This window comes from Polypterus senegalus, chromosome 1, assembly GCF_016835505.1.
Source record: "Polypterus senegalus isolate Bchr_013 chromosome 1, ASM1683550v1, whole genome shotgun sequence".
NCBI lineage: Eukaryota > Metazoa > Chordata > Cladistia > Polypteriformes > Polypteridae > Polypterus > Polypterus senegalus.
Genome location: NC_053154.1, coordinates 277509726 through 277535041, shown reverse-complemented (window position 1 = coordinate 277535041; position 25316 = coordinate 277509726). Strand labels below are relative to the sequence as shown.

General features: G+C 40.4%; 1 protein-coding gene across 5 annotated transcripts in view; it reads left to right on the top strand.

Annotated features, from left to right (window-relative positions):
• The window catches only part of LOC120542545 (Kv channel-interacting protein 2-like), a 718730-nt gene that overhangs the window by 638654 nt on the left and 54760 nt on the right, over positions 1-25316 (top strand). Inside the window, exon 1 of one of the 5 annotated variants that reach the window (XM_039775101.1) lies at positions 24193-24619. The exons of the other annotated variants lie outside the window; for them this stretch is intronic. Coding sequence (XP_039631035.1) covers positions 24541-24619 — 79 coding nt within the window. The 5' untranslated portion in view covers positions 24193-24540. Of the gene's footprint in view, positions 1-24192; positions 24620-25316 lie in introns of those variants that run through there. 5 annotated transcript variants of the gene reach the window in all.

The window sequence follows — 25316 nt, the reverse complement described above, 5'->3', positions numbered from 1 at the left end:
GCTTGGTCTTGAATTGTCGGACCTTATATACACAGGTATGTGCCTTTCTAAATGATGTCCAGTTTGCTGCAGGTGGACTCCGGTCAAGTTCTAGACACATTTCAAGGATAATTAAAGCAGACAGGATGGACCTGACCACAATTTGCAGTGCCACAACAAAGTGCCTGGATACTTTTATAAAGGAGAGCTATCAGGTTTTAATTTTATATAAATTTGCAACCCTTTTGAAAACCTCTCTTCAGTTTGCCATGATGGGTTATTGAGTGTTTATTGATGGGTAAAAATGTCATATGTATCCATTTAAAATTAAATCTACAGCACAATAAATTGTGTAGAGAGCAAAGGAGTCTGAATTCTTTCTGAATCCATGGTATGTGACAGCTTCAGACGGGCTTTATGTCACTAAGGTGAATGAGCCATTGCTGAGACCAAGATAACATCAGAAGAGCCTCAGATTTTTGAATAGGGTTCAACGCCTAACAGAAGTAGTTGTAATACAAGTACTGTCACGTGTAAAGTATACAGTATGGTGAAATTCTGACTTGCATGTCTGACCAGCATGCAACACGTCGCCACTCCCCAGTGCATTGCTAAACAACAATATATTAAAATAATAGAATGCGCTCACATTGTAATACAAATTGAATTAAACTAAGACAATAATATAATAGAAATCATGACTATACTATTCATACCAAACTTAAGTGGGCTTTTCTGTTCTTCCTACCTTGTTTTTAAGTGCAGAATCCACCGGGCTGTTTATCATTAAAGGCATATAATTTCAGGGTCTTCTTAGTGTATAGAGGGTACTGGAAGATAATTCTGCAACAAAGGGAACATTAGGTTCACTAAACTGTCAGTTCTTTGATGTGTTTGATGCCACCTGGTGACACCCCCTAGTCCAGCACCCTGGGACCAAGTTAGGTAAGCCAGAGTGGCCATCTGTTGTATGTTTTTCCAGACAGGATACCATTTTGTGCCCTACTACTGTACCAACTTAGTGTCTTCTTTTACTCTGTGCTATTAGGGCTTCAATGACTCCTAGTAAATTCCCAAATGTCTATCGATTTAAACAGAAGAGAGGAGAGGATTAGCACTGACAGACATGTTAGCCATCCAATGAGTATGCAGATGGGATTCCAATCCATTTTCAAGGTTGTATCCAGAGCCTTGTCTATCAGTAAAGAAACAGTACAATATTATAGGCATTATTCAAGAGAGGGCGACATGGTAGCACATTGGATACTGCTGAGGCATCATGGATCCAGCATACTGGGTTTCAAACCCATGCCAAAAAATGAACTATGTGGAGTCTTTTATGTTCTCCCTTTGTCTAAGTGGGATTTCCTTAAATGTCTTCTCATTTTAATCCCATATCCCCAAAGACAAGTGTGTTGGGTTAATGGGCAATCCCAAATGAGCTTGAGTGTGAATGTGAGTGTGTGCTTGAGTGGGCCCCGTAATGTATTGTCTCCCTGTCCAGGGCTGTTTCATGCCTTGTGCCAAATCTTGCCTCCATCCCCAGATATCCTGAATTGGATCAGGACAATAGAGAATGTCATGTAATGATCAATTGACATAAATTGAAACTATCTACAGTATGTGGTGAAAGAGAGGCAAAGCTGGCAGTAAATGGTTGCCCTCAATGCTGTCAATGGAGTTTAATCCATAGATCTGTCTTCTTCTGTTTTACAGTCCCACTGCATTGTGTCGTATTAGTAACTTCCAGAGTTCCACAGCCTCTTCCTGTCCCATGGTGTCTCTGTATCATGTTCAGAGGTCTGCTACATGTGAAGCACTTTCACACTGTCTCTCATATCAGATGTCACTATTCATTGTAACAAAGGCAATGTTTATTAGGCCTACAATGAAAGTTTAAATAAGGTAACAGCTGCTAAGATTCACAGAGGAGGCGAGTGTTGATCACAGATCCTTTGGCAGGAACACCTAAACTACTCAGACACATTCCCAGGTCTAGAAGTATCTGCGTATCCTTTCTTGACCTTTGATCCAGCACATGAGCACACACACACATGGACACTTCTTTTGTAGAGAAGCACTAATGTCAAATCTGCAATGCAGATGATCTTTCTCTGGTCTGTAACCCGCCCTGCTTAAAGACAGTCGATTAAAGGGTGATTTGATTTTCACTGAAAATGATTTTGCCAAGTAAATGTAACATGAACAGCAGATAGAGCTCAGGTGCCAATTGTAAAACTGAACAAATCTCTTATTGATGCCACTTTTAAAGGCACCTCACAGTAGGGACTGGAAAATGTGCGTGTGGGTGTAGGCCAATACTAAGCCCAGTCCGCATGAAGAGGATTATGGATCTGTTGCACAGGAGGACTTAAAAGGAAAGTGCTACAAAGGTGGCAGTATATCTACTGAAATTCCGTGACAGGACCAGCTGTGTACCCATGGCATGAGTGCAAAATGAGTAAATGCATGCCATGTGAAGCTTTGGTTTTAGGACATTAGGAAGCTATTCTTAAATCTGTCACCTGATGTTAAGGTGATAGTAAAGAAAGCCTGAGGCTGACTCATAAACATTTCTGAATTGGGATCAGACAGATGGCAGTGTGACCCTGTGTCCAAGGTGACATACTGTTATCAGAGACGGCTGGGGAGGCGACCTGGCCGGGACGCCCATGAGGACCAGAGGAGGGCTTGCGCCTTCCCCAGACCATGTGGGGGCAACCACCCTGGTTGCTTTGGTGACCACGAGTAAGGAAGCTCAACCCTGTAGGGGCCCGTGGTCGCCTCCAGGGGGCGCCCCACTGCCTTCGGAGCCCTGGACCACAGCACTTCCGCCACACCCGGAAGTGCTGGGGGGAAGAAGACTAGGGACACCCGGAGTGCTTCCAGGTGCACAGCCGGCACTTCCGCCACACAGGGGAGTGTCTGCAGAGGAGTGTCGGGAAGCACCTGGAGCCCATCCGGGCTTGCATAAAAGGGACCGCCTCCCTCCATCTGATGGCTGGAGTCGGGTGGAAGAAGGACGAAGTCTTGGAGGAGAGGAGTGGAGGCGGACCAGAGAGAGAGGCATTAGACTGTGAGGCCTGGACTAAAGGGGTGATTGGTGCTGCGGCACTGGGTTGTGCTCACTTTCTTGTATATATATATATAATGTTCAATAAACGTGTGTGTGGTGAAACATCATGCCTTCCTGTCTGTGTCCAGGCCGTACCCCATACTGTTAAACAGGAGGCTGCCCGGTAAGCTGCCCACCACAGAGCCTACCAGTGCTCCAGCTTTAAAAATATGAAAACAGCTGTAACTGTAAATTGTTCACTATAGAAAAGTGCTATAACGGTCTTTTTAGATTACATATTTTTGTTTTTAGTCACAATGCAATGTGCAAAATCACCATACTGATTATATAATTGCATATTTAATTTAAAGAAATCTGAATCGTGATGCGTCAATCAGTGCTGCTGCATCACTGCACTGACTCCTGGGTTCAGCTGCTGGTCCGGTCACAGTCTGTGTGGAGTTTGTCCACTCTTATTAGGTTTTACTCCAGGCTCTCAGATTTTAGTCTCACGTAACAAAGAAATGCATTTGAGGTAAATTGGTGATTTTTAAAGGGCTCTGTGGGTGTGGGTGTGATCTACGATGGACTAATGAACTGTCCAAGCATTTTTTCCTACCTTGTGCCCAGCGCTGCTGGGACAAACACAGACTCCATGTAAGTGATTTAGAAAAATTAGTGGACAGATACATTTCATGTAACGGTTGGCAGACACCATATAAAATTGTATTATTTGTTATGTTTACTACTGTAAGGTACTTTATAAAATGACATTTGTTGTTTCTGCTAAACAATAATGAACCCATGCATAAAACTAATTTGTTTCCAGTCCACTGTAGCTTGTGACTGTGCAGGTTGGCCCCATGCTATTGGTTGCATCCCAGGAGCCGCTTGAACCCACTACCACAGATAACATACCACAGGATGAGCCAGGGATGAGGACACAACCCACATACAACAAGGGGTAGGTGTGTAGGTGCCCCATTTCTTTTAATAAAGCAAAGTCAAAAATGAAATGTCCAAAACAGTGCAGTGCAAATCTTTCAATATATAATCCAATAAAAAGAAGTTATAGTGGTTAAAATGAATCAAATATATTATTTATTAAAACCAAGTTTTAAACTGCCACAGCCAGTCCCCGGTGCTTCTCTTCAGGCCTGGCGTCTCCTCCCCTTATCCCAACTGGATCTTGCAGAAGGTGAAGGCACCCAGCTGACAGTTACCATAATCCTTCCACGGGTCCATGTCCCTGCTGCATCATGGCTGCCATTAGGGCTCCCCATTCCGAACCCAGGCTCAGGTCCCTATTGTCCGTGACTCCAATAAGTCTCCCACTCTGAACCTTGTTGATTCCCGCTGCCTTCACAAACTTATGCAGCGAGTCACCTACACTAACTAATCAATCCAGCTCCCTGAATCGCTCAGCCAGAGTGATCCACTTCACCAGCCCCCAGACTTCCTCCAAAGCAGCTCTCTTCCTGACTGACTGTCGTCTCTTTTTCTCTCACTTGATTACTCTTTCACTGGTTCTTACTTGTCTCTCTCCCTGGTTCTCTCCATCCCATCTTTTAACCTCCTTCTCTCTCATTCTGCTGATCTGTTTTCTGATTCTTCCTCTTTTCTCATGCAAGCTCATCCTCATATGCCTCAGTGGGCTCAGTGTCCCAATCGCACACTGCAAGAAACCAATGAAGCAATTTAGATGGACTGCACCCTCACTTTAGGTGTGTCTTGGCTCAATTACTCCACCAACCCCCCCGCAGCTGCATGAGCACACACACCCATGTAGATTGTGTAGGCCAATTAATTATTTAATTATTCACCATGGAAAATAAAACTGTTATTGATAAATAAGATCCAAGTGCTTGGCCTTCTTACTTAACATGGACTTGGGGTTAGGTTTTGTGAAGTAAGCTGATTCATTCAGCTGGTGCTGTCCTCAAGCTTGAATCATAATGCCCTACATCAAAATTTCTTAAACTAATTGGTCACAGGTTATCTTAATTTCGGTTATGCGAAGTCATGATCCACAATTGTATTCACTGGGAAATGGTCATGTACAGTTAGCGGAGCGACTCGTGATGGTTCACCATGTGCTATCAACATTGCTCCGCTTTGACATGTGGCGGCGATTCTTCAAAGGGGTACCAAACCCCTCCCACCAATATTTTCAATTAATGATTTGAAAGTTTCTTAAATCAATCTCAATGCCATTAACCACAAATGACCAATTCAGGGCAGATCTCCAGTCCATCACAGAGCACACACAGGCACCTTCCTGGGATCCATGGCAGTGCGCAGTTGTAAAATAAAAACAGTGCACTCAAGCTTGGTGCAGGTGCTAGTGCATGCAGTAGCATGGATGAGTAGCCCTAGGGTGTTGATGGGGGACTTGCCAGAGCTCACATTCACATGAAGGTATGCACATTTCAGCTGATTTCCTCATTACCCCACTGGTGCTCGCTAAGATAATAGAGCCTGAGTAGGACAAAGAGAGAGGTCGAACTGGAAGAGAGATTGAAAGAGGGAGAATCAGAAGAGTTCAGAGGTTAAATAGAAGAACAGGGTCATGCAGCACTGTGGAGGTAAGTGTTCAGGGATGGCCACAGGTTAAGCAAACCGACGCCACTCACGGGGTAACGTCGTTCCTGCTGAGCACCTAAGGAGCAGAGGAGACCAAATGCTCCGAGGTGGGCCAATAGATGGAGGTGGGAGAAAGGAGAAGTCTTCACAGATGCCAAGGAATGGTGTCAAGGACACATTAATGGATGAATGCACTTGCTGGTGGATATGTCCTCTTGCTGAGTAGATCTTAACCAGGGTGTGAAAAACGGATCTCAGTTCATATAAGGAAGTAATATGGCTCATGAACGGTTTTAAGGAAGATCCTGACTGTGTTGTAACCCTGATTTATTGGAATTATTTATTGATGATTTTAACCTCCACCGTGAACACTGCTTTTTATAAATTTTGTATAGATTTATTTATTATGGAAGACTGCCCTGCTCTGTTTACACTTTTTCGAATAAAATCACTACGCACTTTGCACCAACCCCTACCTGTTATGTGTCCTCATTGCCCAGTCCATGCTCAGTATATGGGTTTAAGGAGGTAACGACAACTGTGGTCAACCCAGGTTTCAGGACTCCCACTCTCCATTCTGGGTTTGAATCTAATGATGCAAAGAGAAGTGAGCTTATTTGGAGAAAAAACCAACACAATAATAAGAGAACTCCTCAAAGAGCAGTGAAGCTGGCAAATGAACCAGCATCTCTAGTGATGTGATGCAGAAGCATTACCCACCATGCCATCATTCCATGCATCTATCCATCCCTATTCTTATTGGGGTTAAGGGAAATGGAAGCATATTCAAGCAGCAATGGGCACAGAGCAGGAAACAACCCTGACTGGCATACCAATTGGGATTGGAAGTTAATTAATCAGAATATCTTTAGGATTTGGGAAGAAGCCAGCGTATACTGTTAAAACCTGCCTGAACATGGAAAGAATGTGGATAATGTGCATGAACATGAATGAGTAGGGCAGTATCACTCATCACTCACCTACCATGTCACTCTTCATAATGAACATGTCCACTCAATGCTTAATCAGTTGTTTTGCATTCTGGCTGAAGAAGAATGGACATACTGCAAGCGCAGATTAGTGGTTAGATGTGAAATGAAAGAGGCCATAGATTAAAAAGGCAAGTGCCTGTTTTAATACACACCTTTGGAGAGATTTTATTCCCTTCATTTTGATTTGTGATATATAGGTTGACGCACCTGAGCCCTTATAGCTGTGAACATATCCCCTTGATACTGTGAGAGTAAAAAAGCAAAGCAATTGTTATAAAAATACCGAAAAGCATATAATCTTGTATTTCTGGTCACTTCTTATTAATAATTGTCCATATGGAATAATATGCTTTTACTTTTCCTTCTTGTATTTTGATTTGTTACTATGTGTTCATTATGGTTTATACATGCCATATGCCTTATAACATTTGTGAAATGACACGTGAAGGACTGAGAGGAGACGCATTTGTTGGCAGTGGCATCCCTCTAGTGGACATCAGTAGGAAAGACAAGGCAAGTCAGCTGCCATTTGGTCAGCCGGTTTGTAGGATAATGCTTGTGTGCCTATGGTGCATATGTGACTTATTTTGATTGTGGTTTTTAAGATGAATGCACATCAATTGTTGTAAATTTCCACTTCTACTTGCAAATGATAATGGAGGAGCCAAGTGTAAATGTATAATAACATCACCCAGCCTTCTATTTTTACAAAATGGCAATCTGTTTTAGGCAACAGAATCAAAACACAATATGTGAAGTAGTGTCTTCAGCTAATGTTTGCCAGGGATTAAGTGAATGCTGCTTTCCGAGTGCCATTACACTCAAGTCAAGTGTCAGACATTTTTTTTAATCCTGCTTACAGACTACTTCACAGCCCCTTTGCGTCGCTCTGTGTGACTGTGTTGGGCAGCTTTCCATGTGTTTCAGAACTCACAGTGAAGTTGAATGTAAAGTAATTGTATGTTTCTGTCCCTCTATTTTCTAACCCACTAATCCAGTTCATGTTATTGAGAGCTGACAGCAGTTCTAGTGACGCTGCACACAAGGTGGACAACAGGCCTGAACAGGGAGCCACTCCATCTAAAGGAGTACCAAAGCCCACACCCACACTCGCTCACAATGGGTCTATTCAGAGTTGCAACCAAAACTAAACTGCACATCTTTAGGAAGTGGGAGGAAACAGAATGTACTCAGAGAAAGAATGGACACAAGGAGACCATGTAAATTGTACACATTCCAAAGCTTTCTGGTTGAAACTGAAATAAAGTTTCTCTGCACTTCTTATTTCCTAAAAAGAACTGTTTCTGTATTCAATTAATACTTTTGTTTTCCTTACTTGTCATCAGCTTCAAATAATATCTGTATCTGTTTAAAAGTTTGTTTGTTTTTTTTCATTTGGGTAGGGTGCACGATAATAAAGTGGGTAGCACTGTTGCCATACAAATCCTCGGTTTGAATCTTGCACCTGGTGGTTGTCCATTTGGACACGTATTCTCCCCATGTCTGCAGGTTTTCCTTTCATATCTCTGAATATGTCCAGGTTAGGTGAATTAAGTCAGAGTGGACCCTGTAGTCAGTTCCCAACCTGTCCAGAGCTGTTTCCAGCCTTATGTCCACCACAACCAAGACAGGCTTTGGCCAATTGCCACCAGTGCCATGGTTGGGCATTTGCAAAGGAGGGATGCTGGGTATATTGGGAGAAGGATGCTAAGATTAGAGCTGCCAGGCAAGAGATAAAGAGGAAGGCCTAAGAGAAGGTTTATGGATGTGGTGAGAGAGGACATGCAGGTGGTGGGTATAACAGAACAAGATACAGAAGACAGAAATATATGGAAGAAGATGATCCACTGTGGCAACCCCTAACGGGAGCAGCTGAAAGAAGAAGAAGTCAGTTACATGAGTTTGAGGATGTTATGTTACATTTGGCTGAAGCCTTTATCCAAGATGTCTTATGAGATCTTCTTATATAATACGCTACCATGGCTGTCCGTTTGTCTGTCCAGGATTTTAAATCACCTGTAGCTAGCAAACCGTTTGACTTATTGACCTGAAAATTGGTACACATATACTACATGACCTCTACTGTCCACTTTCTTGGTGATGATTTTTATTACTCTTTTTATTTTAATTTTATTTTATTGTAGAATCAACTCTCAGCAGCGGCTGTGCAGTGCATGCGTACAGGCGCCATTCTCATCCCTACCACCTTCACCCTCACTTCCTCTACCTCTTCATATTTTAAATCATTCTTGAGGCAGATTGAAGACATAAATGCCAGCTTAAGTGAAAAATTAAGGAAAACGTACTAAGTAATTGCAACACAAAAACGAACAATCAGTTTTAACGTGAAAAGATGCTGACAGAACAAGATAGAAAGTGGGCTGCTAGGGTGGAGAAAAGAAGAGCTGCTCACGAAGCAGCAAGTGCATCAACCTCTGAGCAAACAAATGGTAAATTTACAGAGAAAGAGTATGAAAACTATAAGTGAAGTGTATTCACTGCACGTTATCATGCAGTATGCCATTACTGGTCAGGATATATTACAACTGTTATGTACAATTAGAACTCAAGCAGGGTAAGTGATTTGGGTATTGTCACATAGCGAGACAGTGGTGAAAGTTGAACTAACAATATTGTGGTGTAAAGTCCAATGCCTTGGCTTCTGTGGCATACTGCATGAAATGCAGTGAAATGGTCCAAAATTAGCGATGGTGTCTTACTATTGTTTTTTAGGTCCCCAGTACATATAGTATTGAAACTCTGATCACAAAACATGGCTTTTAAAAGAGAGGTATGGTACCACAGTGGTTATGTAATGCTGCTTCAAGGATCTGGCTTTAGTTGCCAGCCCAGTATTTTATGGGCATCCAAGTGACTTTTCTCTAGGTAGTCCACTTTTCTCACATACATTGTATTTATACAGTATATATTAGGTTAATTAGCCTGAAGTGTACATGGATGTACTCTGCAAAGTGAGTGTGTTCTGCTCAGCTTGGTTCTCAGCCCCCCACAGCAGTGCTATGGGAGTAGTGCAGACCTCCAGTCATTTATTAACCTCCTGAACATCTTCCATAATAATGCCATTCTTTTATTGCACTGTATATTAATTTACAGCCCTGAAAAGAATATGAAGCCACCGTGCTCTTTAAGCATCAGCATGCCACCCTGCTGTTGTTCAGCGCTGAATGTCAATACGCTCCACCACAGTCTTCTTTTCTTTGATTTAACAACCCATTATCATGTTTTATTTCTCTTATCTTTCAAGGCAGAAGACAGCTGTGCACTTAAAGCAAGGTAAATGGGAATATAGATGAAGATAGAAGTGTTGAAATGTGATGATTAACTACATAAATTCATACACATGGCAGACAGCTTGTGGAAATTATACACTTCTCAGCCTGCCTATTAAAAAAAGTGATGACGGTTATGATTTGTAAGTTCTGTTTCATTCCTACTTTAGAAGTAAATAAAGTTGAATATTTCTTACAAGCTCTTATATCAGATGCTGTGGCACCTATTATAGCATTAGAGACTGTCATCTGTACTTTAGCTGGAAATCCTAGAGTAGTGTTGATGCAAATATATGGTACATTAAATATTTATCTTGTGACAGGCACACCTCTGAGGATTATGTTGAAGTGAGGCTCTGAATGTTTTGTGGCCCCTTTGTTTAAAATAATGGCTACCGCTGTGCTATAACGGGAGAAAGCTGATTTTGAATCAAGGATCAGAAGGATTGTAGCTTCATTATTTGTGCTGATTCATGCTGCCGGCACTGGACCTGACTCCATATAACACTGTTCAGCAATAGAGGAGTGGATAATTGAATGAATCTGTCTGTCAGGCTGCCATGCTGCTTCTCTCTGGTCACAGTTTCTCACCTACAATGAGCTGTCCTTCTGTCCTTAATACTAGCTTTATTTTGTTTGTCCATTACATGAAGGTTAACTTGCAAGACAGGCAGCCAAAGTAAAGGCAAAATCAAATATGGCATAAAAACGACTATATAAATTTTTCTTCCAAAGCACCTTTAGTGTTTTGCTCTATTACAAGAAAAAATCTTCATTTTTTAATTTAATATGACATTTTAATTTTATGGCATGTAAAGTGCTTATTGTCCTGATCTTTGGCAGAAAATACCATTTAAACACATTATGGTAATGTAATAAAATGCAAAGAAGTCCACAAAAATGAGTACTTCTGACACTGCTAGGAAATCCATGCTGGCATCCAAGTCAAAAGAAAAACTGAAAAATTAAATAACACAGTAATTTATTTAGTATTTGATGTGGTGAGTTATTTATATGACAGGCCTGATCTTTTTCATCATTGTGAAACATTAACATCATCAAGTACGGATGAAAACTCCAGATTTGCCAATGAGATAGAATACCATGCATATTGCAAGGCATGACCTTTCCTTGCAGTTTATACTGAGCTGTGTGTGATTTTTATTTATTATCTTCACATTTATCATTTCAACTGTTGTCAAGCAGTAATCTACATCTCTATTTCTCAGATTGCCACTCCCAGCATACATTTCCTAGCATTTAGAGTTATTTTGGTAGATGTTAGGCATAGACACACCTAGTTTCATTAAACTGTATTGTAAAAACATTTGAGACCACGAGATTTTACTTTCTGTTGTGTCTTGATAGGGTGCTAGGTGACCCCATTTTCACCTTTTATACTTTTTATTGTGCAGTCATGGTCATTGATGCTAGTGGAAAATAGGGGAAGTACATGAAATTCATAAAACTGGAACCCTGAAAACATTTCTGTACTTAACAATTTGGGAATCATGAACAAACAATCAAACTATGTAACAAGCGGCAAGCCACTGTTGTAATGATCAGTCTGAAATTAAGTGAAACAAAGTGAGGTAGTCACCAGGAAATGAAACTACAACAACAAGGCTGAGGTCATAAATTAAGCATAAAGAAAATTAAGAGAGACAGACCATTATAAAAGATGCCGGCAGAGATGTCCTAACACTGTCTTTTTGAAAGTGTGTTTAGGCGCCTCTAAACAAAAGAAAAGAGACAGAAGGTTGAACAGAGTAGAGACATGTTTAGGGACAGGCAAAAAGCTGAATACCAGAGATAAGTCAAAAGTACTGATCTTCGCGGCCTAATACACAGTAACGAACTAATAAAAAAAAAATTAGCAAAAAGGCATCCTGAATTGTTTTCCCCAAACTAAACCAAATCAAACTCTGGACAGCTATGACCAAACTACAAAATACTTTACTTTGTGAGAGAATCCAACAGCAAATGCAAGCCACCATCTTAAATAGGTGTAATGTGACAATGCAACCCACCACATTTCATCCTAGCAAACTTCAAACAATAGGGATGTGACCGTGAATGATGAGCACAAAATGGTACTGACCGTGAAAAACAAAAGTACTAAGATGGCATCTAGGCAACATTATTATCATAATGAAAATATTTTAATATAGTCACATACAACGTTTACAGTTATAAAATGTACAGAAATGAGACTAGGGCAAAACAAAACACAGGATACAAAAACTATAGCTAATCAGATGAGCTGGATGGGCCAAATGGTCAACCTTTTCTTGTTAAATGTTTCATTATCCTGGTTGTGAATGATTTTGTATTAGTCAAACACCATAGAAGAACTACCAGATTTCTCCCAGAACTTAAGGGTGAGAATTACCAGAAAATACTTACCACAATCTTTTCACCTTAAACAAGCATACTAAATGGAGTTAAAAACAGACCCATCTGTCATGTTTCAGCCAGGGTTCAAAGTCTTGTTTAATTTTTGTGCCATTAATTTATGTTAATGTTGACTTTGTTGATTATGTCCACTATTCTTTGTGTTTGATCTTGTCCATAAGCTGCCAGTGATATGTTCCATGTGTTTTGTGGGTGATCCCCAAGTGGCAAGGCCACCAACCAATTACCACCAGGAACTGCTATCACCCCTATAAACCTGGAGGGTCTTCCACACTTCCTGGAAGTTAATTTTGAATGTGCCAGGAAGTGATTAATATATGTGTGCTTTATTGTACTTTTAGCGATTTATGGACTACTTTACCTTTAGTGATTGGGATAATATTTTTTGAAGAATAATCTTTTATTTTATGAAGATTCAGTGCTTGTCCTTATTACTTGCCAGGGCCTCCTGGTGATATCCCCCACTAGTGGGCATTTTTTGAACCTATTGGGATTTATAATCTTTGGGGCTTCTAGTCTACAACACCATCCACCTGTTGCTGAGAGCACTTAATCCATTTCAAGGTCATTGGCCAAAGTCTGTCTTGGCTATTTCCAGTTATTTTGGGAAACAATAATTAATGAGTGATGTTGGTGTTACAGCAGGCAATATTTTTCCCCTGAGCAGTTGGATGCTTATTCAATTCCTTTCATTATGGAAGTCAAACATTTTGCTCATGTTCACATAATTTCCCTGTAAAAACTCCACTTTTTCCCAAAATACGAACACATTTTGGGAATTTAGCATTCTAGTTACATATTGTAGTTTGTGGTTCTTGCTTTAGTCCTGCTCTTACTGGAATGGCTTCCAATTCCCAGCAAGATGGGCAGGGTAGAACTGTGCATTGCAAACAGATGTTAAAACTGGGTATGGCCTTGTGTCAAAACTGTCAATAACATTTTGGCACAATGTGATACACCAATGTTAGTAAGAGGTGAGGCTAATGCTTTGTTATGCTTTGTATTGGCTTGTCAATTTAAATAATGACAGAGAAGTAGTAAGGAGAAATTACCATGCAAAAAATGTGTTAAAAAGACGTAAGATGGAACTAAATGTAACTGTCAGAGACATATTATTGCACCATAATATTGATATGGTAATATGCAGCTTACATAGTAAGGCTATTCTGAACACAGTAAATAAAAGAAATAAAAAAATTCACAAACTGATTTGACAAGCATATGTTTCCTGCATAAAGGTGCAATTTTAGCAGTAACAACTTCCAACCATCCATTATCCAACCTGCTATATCCTAACTACAGGGTCACGGGGGTCTGCTGGAGCCTATCCCAGCCAACACTGGGCGCAAGGCAGGAAATATACCCTGGGCAGGGTGCCAGACCACCACAGGGCACACACTAGGGCCAATTTAGAATCGCCAATTCACCTAACCTGCATGACTTCAGACTGTGGGAGAAAACCGGAGTACCCGGAGGAAACCCACGCAGACACGGGGAGAACATGCAAACTCCACGCAGAGAGGACCTGGGAAGCGAACCCAGGTCTCTTTACTGCGAGGCAGCAGCACTACCCACTGCGCCACCATGCTGCTCGCAGAAACAATTTACAGGGCAATATTCATATGTACTACAAAATAGAAGAATTATATCTTTTTAAAAATCTGATCTTCAGCTTCCCAGTTGTACTGCAGCTGGAGCTTAAAATGTTTACAAAAACTGTAAATTCTTTCACTCTATAAAGCAAAATCTGGTGTGATTTTGTTCAAAATTGACAGGCTTCTAGCAATTTATAATGTTAATAACTGCCCAGTTTCCTCCTTTTTGAGTTATTGTGTCCACAGACTCCCATCCTGGAAGACTTGAAACCGAAAATGGTCACATCCTATTCAGGGATGCGCAAAACATGTAAATTTACTGAAAAATTTGAATCAAAATTTCAGTTCTATCACAGTGATTTCCCCATATATACACTATATACAGGTGTGGGCAAAAGTAGGTGAGTACACGAAACACAGAGTTTATTCTTGTATTATTATTTATTTATTAGTTATTGTATTATTTATTTGTCATCTTATTTGTCTTCTTCTTACTATTATTATTAAAGTGTGCTTGAGTATAGCAAGTAGACTACAAGAAAATGTAAATAATGAAGGCCGACAATTTGAGCACTTACAAGATTGTCACTAAGTGTACCTAAGTATACTGTGCCATTCTGACATTCTTTTGAGTTGATAAAGTTAATAAAGCTATTGTAATAATCATATCCTACATGTCTTTTTCATATGAACAACTGTAAACTTACTTTTGCCCACCCCTATAAATATACATGCATAAATGTGTATATATATATAATATACAGTCTATATTCTGACACTATATATATATATATATATATATATATATATACATATATATATATATATATTGTAACAAACGAATCAACACACAGCATAAAGGTTTGGGGTTTCCGGCCCCGTATACTGTAAAGTTATCCACAGCAAAATAAATCAATGGTCAAATACATGAAAATAAAAGGTTCACATATGCACGACGCCAAAGATGGCGTCGGCGGACATTTTATGGAGGAGGAGCCGGAAGTGGAGGAATGCTGGGAAGAAACCGTGGGGGAAGACGGGATCGATGACGTCAGGAACAATGGACGTAGGAAGGGCGTAAGTAACGTGCTGCGGGAAGAATGAGGCTTACGGCGGCGGAGCGTCTTTTTTCTGCAAGAAAGAAAAGGAGAAAGGTTAGTCACCCGCCACCCTGCCGGCGAATGTCTTCCCAAGCGTATTAAGGTCCGTCCCATGTCCCTACTCAAGCATGTGATAATATATATATATATATATATATATATATATATATATATATATTTTTTTTTGTAAAAACAAGACAAAAAAAAATTCAAAAAGTTGAGGCACCCCCCCGGTAATTCCTTATACAGTAGTTACAATAGTTGCAAGTACTAAATACACCCAACAAGTTGTGGGTGAATCTTTTCAGAGAAGAGCTCAAAACTAGAACTAATTCTAAATGGCACATCTTTCGGTCACATGGGTTCCAGACAGGAAGGGGCGGGTCCAGGACGGCAGATGACGGAAGTGATGTCAACAGTGGAATGGCTGTCAATCTTCTGTTCTGCAGATGGAGGAACAGAGAAGGCATTAGAACACAGTGCCAACCCCTGTTTTGGTGAGTAATTATTATCACCAGAGCCCTTAAGCTGTCCTCAATGCGCACATGTGTGACAATATATATAGTTATTTCTGTAAAGCAGGGTCTGCTGAAGTTATTTTTCCCAAAATCAATAACCTAGCATTGTACAATGGTGATAACTGTGCCGTGTTTCATTTGGTTTGATTGATTCCTTTTTGACTTATTCTGTTCACAAATTTGCTTTCCAACATACAGACACACAAATGCAGACACAGGCAAAGACAGACACCATTTTGAAAGCTGCCAAATTGTGCTTAGGGATGCTTAAATATATAACTCAATTGAAACTTCTGATTTACAAGCTTGTTTCAGTTGTTGTAGTGCATATATACACCTAGTGAATGAAGCAAAAGTAAAAATATGAGGAGAATCTGAAAATTTGTTTAGTGGATGACCCTCACAATGACACATAAATGTGACCCCATAAACAAACTGCATGGTAACACAGCCCTCTAGACAGTTTATAGAAATCCTGGTGTAGAAGATGGTTTGGCCCTCGTCTACTGAATGTGATTCAATTTTGCTGCTCACTAGATGTGCTGCTGCCGTGACCTTCACGCTTGTCTACAGTGTGTATCGGGCGTCTTGTCAGGTTATTTTTATCATTGCAGCCAAATATAAAAAGAAATTTTGACAAGTGTGTAAACCCACTCTAACAAATAGCAATATTATCAGTGAAGGAAAATAAACCGACTATCTAGTGCATTTTAGATGTGTGTAGTAAAAAAAAAAAATCTGTCTGTTTGAAATGTGTTTCTTATTTTTAATTATTAAATATTAAACAGTGAGGATTAAAATGGCATTTAACAAAGTACGAGATAAACACTTACTGCTCAATTTATAAATAATCAACCCCAAATGGTTAAGTCAAAAACATTTTGAAAACAGTTTCCAGTTTACAAATTTCCGTCGTGACTGTTTGTAGGTGGTAGATTAATAAACAGCAGGGAAACGGCTGTCATCAAACCCTGTAGGTTATTTGACCTTTAAACTCAACTAGCCCGTCTGAAAACAAAAGATTATTGTGCGGCTAAGTGTGACTTAGTAGAAATAAGCCTATGCATCAGTCACAACAGTGTGCTTGAGCACTCTCTGGTCTGAAATGAGGCGACCATGGAGTTTAGTTTTTGGCTAAAAATCTTCAAGACAGGAAGTGGTGCTTGCGACAGAAGCAGTTCAGGGATGGACCCAGAGTTGCTCTTTCATTTGTAATCCTTCTGACTTCCAAAGAAAAGGACAAACAGGTGTTATAAAGATAATAATCAAGCCTAAAGGGTTAGGGTACCAGAGGTGACCCCTGTTTCATTGGCAGGAAGCTGAGTTGAACACGTGGTTGATGGAGTACCATCTAAGTCAGACTTCAGTCTCAGAGTGTTGCACCCACCACACGGCAAACCCCCCAGATTGAGATCCGAGTGCAGCTATGCAACGGGTGACACCTCAGCGCCACATTGAACAGTGTGAGTTTTTTTACCAACCCCTGAGTTTTCCCTGCAAGTTGGAGGACCTGCTTGCAGGGCTGGATGCAGATCAACGTAAGTTTGATTCTTAAATGACTTCTGGGGCTGTAGCGATGGGATTTCAGGTTGAGAGGCAGAGCTGACATCGGAGCTCCTGCTGTTTCTTATTCTCAGATCTGGGGGCAAATGAGGGAAAGGAATAACCAACAGTGACAACTAGTGTACAGGGGTGGAATTAGAGTTAATGCAGAAGCCCTGAAGATGCCCTCTACTCATGCGTCTGTGACAAAGGTGATGTAACATCAGGTTCTGTCCCCAGTGACTCAGTTCCCATGAGGCTAGCTACAGCTCATGCACCCATTTCAGAAAAATGGTATGTTAACCAAATTTTAAAGCAGCTTGGTACTTAATGTTAGAATTGCCTACATGCAGAGAAGGGGATGGATGCTTTTCATTTGTTACTAATCATTCATTCCTTCTCCATTCCTTATAATTGTAGACTGTACACTTGTACAGCGCTCCTCCCATTACAGAATTTATACTACATTATTAAACATGTGTTCTTAAGTTTTGGCAACCCAAAACTGCAACTTCAAAACTTTTATGTAGTAAAGTAATTGAATAACAATTTACTTAGGAAGATAAAGAAAATTAGTTTCACTACGTAGGTTTATGAGAACCATTAAGGACATTTTCAAAAGAGTAAAGCATGTCACTGCTCATGACATTATTAATTCATATATATTGTTAAAATGCCTTTGGTTAGGTACACCACTCCAGCATGCACCATGAGGGTACCATTTTTCATCCTCTTTTGATAAAATTATCAACGCTATGTGACTGTGAAGAAAATAGAGATACAACAGAGCAAGTGGTCAGGGCTGCTATCTGAACATGACCAGCTTTATATTTATTATCGGATCATATCTGGCAGGCATCTTTTACACAAGGTGACTGACAAGATCAGGATATAATATTACAGTTGTTGTGATATTGTTTTACAAAATAAAGAATATGAACTCTTTGTGCTTATTTTTAAATGTGTATTGCTTTTTAACTTCATAATTTCATAAGCACATACTATTCAAACTTCTGGGGTCGCCCAAAAATGTTCATGTTTTTCATACAAATTGATACCTTTTATTATCAAGATACCATTAAATTAATTTAAAAATATAGCCAAGGCATTACTATTGTGTATAATGGCTATTACTGCTTGAAATGACTGACTTTTATTTGATTACTTGCATATGGCTACAAAGCCCCATTTTCAGCAGTCATTCCTTCAAAGTCCTAATGTTAATCTCCCTTAGGTTAGCCTTAATTAGAGATGTTTATGTGCTAATTGGTTATTAGAGGAACCTTACGTTAGCACCGCTGAAACCTGTTATTCTCTTCCTTTGGGTTGCATGGTACAGGCATGACTAAAGTTCAGTTATGGGTTCAAAATGGCCAAAGTAAAACAGCTTTCTCAAGAAAGCTATTGTTTTTTTTTGCAGAATGAAAGCTATTCCATGTGACAGATTGTCAAGAAGCTGAGGATTTCATACAAAGGTGTCTGATGTCGTAAGAGAATTGGCCATACTGAATCTGACCAGGACAGATGACGAAGGTGATGCCCCAGATGGACAACTGCGTAAGTGGAGAAGGACATCAGAATCTGTAGTTCAAGAAACAAATGCCTTATCAGTCCTCAGTTGACTTCTTCTTTAAATACACGCCAAATCCCAGTGTCATCTGCGTCAGAGAAAATAGGATTCTGAGAAACTGACCTAAGAGGCAGAGTTTCATAGGAAAAGCCATGCATGAAACTGGAAAATAAAAAGAAAAGATTAAAACAGAGACAAGAACATGGACATTTGAAGAGAAGGTGAATGGAAAAGTGCTCAGCATCCTGGAGTTTTCTCATCACTATTGCAGGTGAAACTGGGATTTAGTGTGTATTTAGTGAAGGAGACAACTGAGGACCAGTAAAGCGTATGTTTCTCAAACTACACACTCTGATGTCCTTCTCCTCTAACGTCATTGCCCATCTAGGCCTTCCCTTTCTTTTTCTCTCCTGCTTAGAGCTGGTTTGTTGTCTTTTCTCATGACAGTAATAAACATCATTGTATGAAATGTTTTCAATTTGTCACGTGGAATAACCTTCACTCTGAAAAAAAACAATAGACCGACATGTGTCTTGAGAAAACCGTTTCATGTTGGCCATTTTTGAACCCAGAACTGAACTTTAGGAATACCAGTACCCTGGAACCCAATTAAACCCACTAACAGATTGTAGCAGTGCTAATGCAGTTAGAATGGTTTCTTTAATAACTAATTAGCATTAACACATAACATTAGGACACTGTAGGAATGGGGCTTTGAGGCCATATGTGAAAAATAAGTTAAATATCAGTCATTTCAAGCAGTAGAAGGCATTAGAAACATAACCTGTGCCTTGACAATATTTTTAAATCAATTCAATTGGTGTCTTGATAATGAAAGATATTAACTTATATGAAAAACATGAATATTTCTGGGTAGCTCTAAACATTTGAGTGGTAGTGTATGTGTATTGATCATGTAAGTTGCCTTGGATGAAAGTGTCTGCCGATTTAATAATAATAAGAATGATGGCGCACTGACAAGGTGAAGTGACTTGCAGGGTAGGGATTGAACTGGGAACTGTATTAGCAACCATTCTCTATGCCGTATTAGATAATCGCTTGCTATTTGTGCCGTTAAATGTCAGTGCCCTAGGAAGCAGCTGCTCAGTGTGATCTAAACACCAAATGAATACTGAAAGATGGACAGGACAAGGCGCTAAGGGATTGAATCTTTTTCTTATCTCCTTTCCTTTCACTCCTGAGTAGTGTGGCTGTATTAGGCTAGTTTTTTCCCTAGTGGCAGCAAAAATTGCTTTATTGATTATTTCTTATTCAGAAGCATAATGGGTATCTTGATTTTGGCAATGCTTTTTTGTAGCCTAAATAATCATTTTGAGTTTCATTATTGGTAAACTCTCAAGTGAGTGATTGCAGATCCTTTAAGCAATCCATAACAATGAAATATGAGCTCATTAGCCTTGTGTCCAAAGACATACAGTAATCGTCCAACCCTTGACTAAAGCAGTTTTTGTATTTTACCAGTGGCTAAACCTGGCATCAAGAAACATAAAGTACATCAAAACTTGATCTCCACACTATATTATTTTAGAGATATTAGGTGAATGGCTAGTTCTTGTCAAAATTGTTCTAATGTGCTAAAAATACCTTTAGATAGTCAGTTAAAATACAAAGCCTGCATTTCTCAGCACCCTACAGCATGTCATAGCCATGCTATTGTTGGCTCTCCATTCTTCCACAGGGTATATCTGGCATGTTTTATATCTGAAAACAGCATATACACTGTCGCGGATGCCAGGGGCGACGACCCGGCCGGGATGCCTTGGAGGACTGGAAGTGGGTGTGTGCCCATCTGGGATCACGTGGGGGCTGCCTTCCTGGTTGCTTTGGGGGCCACAGGTACAGGGCATGGAAGCTCTAACCTGTAGGGGCCCATGGTCACCGCCAGCAGGTGCCCCAATGCCTTGGGGACCTGTTACCCCAGCACTTCCGCCACACCAGGAAGTGCTGTGGGGAAGAATTAGGACGGCGCCCGGAGAGCTGCCGAGAGGACAGCCGGCACTACCGCCACGCTGGGGCGTGGCCAGACGAGGAATGCCGGGAACACCTGGGGCTCATCTGGGGACTGTTTAAAAGGGGCCGTCTCCATTCATTCAGCACTAGAGTCGGGTGGAAGGAGGACAAGGCAGAAGGGAGTGGAGGCGGCCCGAAGAAAGGCATTTGAGTGGCCAGGACTGTGTTGGGGTTTGTGCACTACTTTGGGTCTTAGTGACCATTAGTTGGGTCTGTGTGACCATTGAACTTGTCTATAAATATTGTAAATAAACGTGTGGTGGTTGAGAAACAACATGTCCGGCTGTCTGTGTCCGGGTTGACTCCACAACACGTTTTTAAGCTTTTCTGTCATTACAATTTCATAATGTTAATGGAGCTGGAGTAAGAAATACAAGCCTGGAACCAGTTCTGAACTGAGGCACCAGTCCAATTAGGGGCACACTCACAATCACAGCCACACTCACTCACACGGTGCCATCTTAAAGAGGTAACATCAGGTAAAGATGTCTAATTCACTGTTGGTCACACTAATGTACACACTCACATTTTGCAGGTGGCACACAATCCCACAAAAGGAAAGAAGGTTCTTTCATCTCCATTTCCAATTCAGTTCCTTTTATTTTTGTATAGCATTCTTAATTGAGTACAAGTTGAATGCAAAGACAGAAAATAATTAAACCACACTTAATGTACTGTACCTGCATGATTGCACAAATTATCTCACAGCCCACTGCTAGCCAGCAATCCATCCACACACACCATAAAACATGCAGTAAATATGAGTAAAAAAAACCCTTAGGTTGATATGTTGGTTTAACTTCTTGGACAAAAGCAAGTCATGAGAACAGTCGTCTTTAGTACCACAGGATCATGGGCAAGTTTGTAATCTTTGACACAGGTCTTGGCTCTTTAGCTGTTACCTGGCGGCTTAGATTAGTGAAAATGTGCAAAGGCTGGATGACTTGATGTGTTCTATTAAGACAGAAGTTAGATTTTAAAGCCATGAGATAATCGGTCATTCTTTTTATCTTGTTATTCAGACATTATTTACAAAAAGTACAACAAAAAAGATGTTGTTACTTCAGGTATCTCTAATTCCAACTCTTCTACCATATTATTGGACTGGCGAGGTTTGTTGGGCTGAATGGCCTGTTTCCGTCTAGATTGTTCTAATATTCTAATTACTAGAATGTTCCTCAAAGTTTTTGGTTAGATAAAAGATTTTGTGTTTGAATTACATTCCTTTTGTTTGTTCGCTTGGCTCTAGATATTTAAAATTCAAATGTGCCTTGTCTTACTGCTCATATACAGTCTAATATTTCTAGTACAAGCTCCAATACTTTTAAAACCATATGAGTGCAATGCAAATATGTGTCAATATGTAAATATAACAATTAAAATCACATTTACATATGCAGAACGATTTAAAGAATAAATCACAGGGATGATTGTATTTGCTGCACACGGCACAGGCCAGTTTAAATACAGCGGTTAACTTAATTGTCCTGTTGTTGGGATGTGACATGAAACCTGACTACCAGTGTAGAAGGAGCTCCATTACCTGGATGGGAGGCCAGTGCGATGGCACAGACAGATTGGATGAAAAAATATCTTTGTGTCTGGCCGGTATCATTTAACAGACAGACTGAGAAAAGTAGAGGATCAGGAGTCATAACATTCCCCATACAATAGGTGGTAGTGGTTCTCATATGGTAACCCAGATGGGATACCCACAGGAATGCTTTGGATTTGGAGTTGGAAGTGCAGCCTTGTTGGTGCCCCTATGTATCGTTTGAGGTGTTCAGGGAGGACCTCCCTACATTTTCTATTGCCCTGGAAGTGCCTCCTCATGAATACAGCGCAGCACCGGAAGCATTTCTGTGTCTGACTTCAAAGGAGTCCGTTTCCTCAATTCATTGCAGTCAGAGTCAGGGGACAGTGGGCAACATGGGCAGTCAGGTGCTGTGTTATTTTGCACCATAGGCCAAGCTTATTAGTGCACCAGCCAGCTGAGTGGTAGCTAACACATAGGCCTGGGTTTTCTCCCCTTAATGCCTAATGCCTAATTCGCCTTAATGGTGGCACCGGCCCTGAGTGGCGAGTGTATGGACGAAGAACTCTTTAGTCATTGTTTGATTTATTGTACTTCTTGTGGCTGCTTATTAGAAAGGTGATTGAAGAATTCCCATGTGTGAATAAAAATCCTTTATTTTATTATAAGAATGGGTATTGATTTACAATGTCTTAGTTTTAGGGCTCACTGGTACCCCATTGTGGTCATAACAGATAACACAAGTAAAACATTCAAACTCGTGAATATGGCTCCTGTGCTAATCACTGTGCCACTATTTCCTAAATGGTTGTTTATTTTATATAAAGCAATTTACAGTGAACACATCCCAGAGCTCCTAAACTGTGTAGAATTAGATTTCCAGCCTGGCTTCATTGTTTCATCTCTTGGATTGGTAATTGCATTCTTCATTACTAAGCGTAATAAATCTAATGCAAGGAGGTGCTCCACTTACATTAAATGAAATGTAGATCAGGTCTGAGAATGTTATTTGTGTAGCGTGCCACTCATCATATTGTGACCTCCAGGGGCAGTTCTGCAAACGAAAAACTCCGGACCTCAATTTAATGTTTTAAATCCGGACATTTTAGTTTCTAGGAGTGCAGGGCTTACCTCCTTCAAATGCGTGGATATGAGACCATTCATTTTCCTGGCTGGATGCCTGCATCAGTGTCTCAGTCTGCAGAGTTCAGTCTGCTTTGCACTTCTATGACAAAGCGGTGTTTCTCTGATCCAGGTATCTTTGATCTTGGGTCTACTTGACCTGATGACGTTTGCCCTTTCATGATCTCTCTGACCGTCCTGGGTTGGGCTGGGTTCCCGTGTATTTTAAGCCTTCTTTCTGGTTGTGTCAATGATGATGCCCTTGGATCTCCTCCTTAAAAGAGAATAGAATTCGGAGGCATCTTAAGTTCTTATTTCCTACTTGGTGGTATTTCATGTACCCCTAACATGTTGTCTTGAGCAGACTTTGCTTTTTTTTCCTTTTGGTCTTATTTAAAACTTTCTGTTGATTAAGGTTGACATCTTTGTTCTAGTTAGTGCATGGTAATACTGTTCAAATCTGAAGCATGGGCAAAGCATCTCCCAGCACATCTGTTCCCCACGTCAGCCCTGGCAGGCGGATGATGCTTACCACCATATGTGCTCTTTTCTGCTTTTATGTGGGAACAAAGAGCACAGCTGCCATTCAACATACTGTTGGAGAGCACACTAGCTAAACAGCCAGGAAGTGACGTCAGAGGTTTGGGCTTTTTTATCCCATTTTCAAAGTTGTATACCAGTAAATTAAGAAAAGCCTGCTCATAGAAGAACTGCGTCCTTCTGCATCTATAATGGGTGTTGAGACTTTCACATTTATTAAGATGTCGATGACACTGCCCATGTGCTTAATGTGGCGGAGCAGGCACATGGATCAATCTGAGCAAAGTGCACTTTGACATCTTTCATTAGAGGGAAGCAGCATTAGGCTGAGGCTGATGAAATGAAGCAGCAGTGTCCTCATCCCACCGTCCCCCTTACACTTTATCACAGTGTGACTGAAGTCACACAAATGGAGGGAGACAAAGGAAGGCAAAACGGGGCTGGAGACTGAATAATTCCACCCCACGGAGGAGAGCCATGAGACGGGTTATTAATCTGAACGGTGGCAGCTAATGACGTGGGGACGTCTGCACTAGTGACGCGATGCTAACCGAGAACGCGGAAATGCAAATGAAAGGTGCCAAAGAGGAAACGCAGGTGAGAGGATGAAGATTAGGATCTCAAGGTGAAGAGTAAAGCAGGTGACAAGGATCCAGCATCTGATTTCATTCAAAATGGCATTCATCCCTCAGACAGCTGGAGTCCTTTTTAAAACCATGAGGATCCTGATACCTGGGAGAAAAAAAGGGAAAAGTAAGTTGGGGTTTTGCTTTTTCCATTTCAGTTATTTTAGCTTATTATCACACGATTTTTAGAACTGGGGCCGCAAGCCTTTGAAGGTAAAATCCAGTAGTGAGACAAATTGTCTTTAATTAAACAGATTTATAATTCATACAGAACACACTGGCTACTTAGACTGAAGATGAGCAACGGCATGAACTGTTATACTTTTGCAACTCATAATAATTAAACAGGACATAGTGAAAATGTCACTATCTGTAGCAAGTTACCGTAAATGTACATATTAAATGACTAATTAGCTGATTGGTTAATTGATTTATTCATTAATTAAAACATGCTCTCATTTACCTGTAAACAGATGCCACCTGTTACCTGCATTATAGAAGTCATACCTGCTCAGAAAATGGCAAGGCTGAAAATCAAGCTACTTCATGTCATGGAAAGTCAAGTGTGCTGTATTGTGTCTAAGTAAAGTCACCTACAGTTTATTCCTTAGTGAATGGAAAAAATAGGCATTTTTTGAATTATACAATGAAATTTAAATTTGCATTCAGAATGGCAGATTTTTAAAAATATTACAAAGAAAACTGGACTGTACTGTTTTTGTCCTGCAGGGTTATACTGAATGGGGCCAGTTGATTGCATGTGTAATTTAATCTGACAAAAAGTTGTAAGGGTCTAAACCAGCGTTTCTCAACCTTTAAGTATT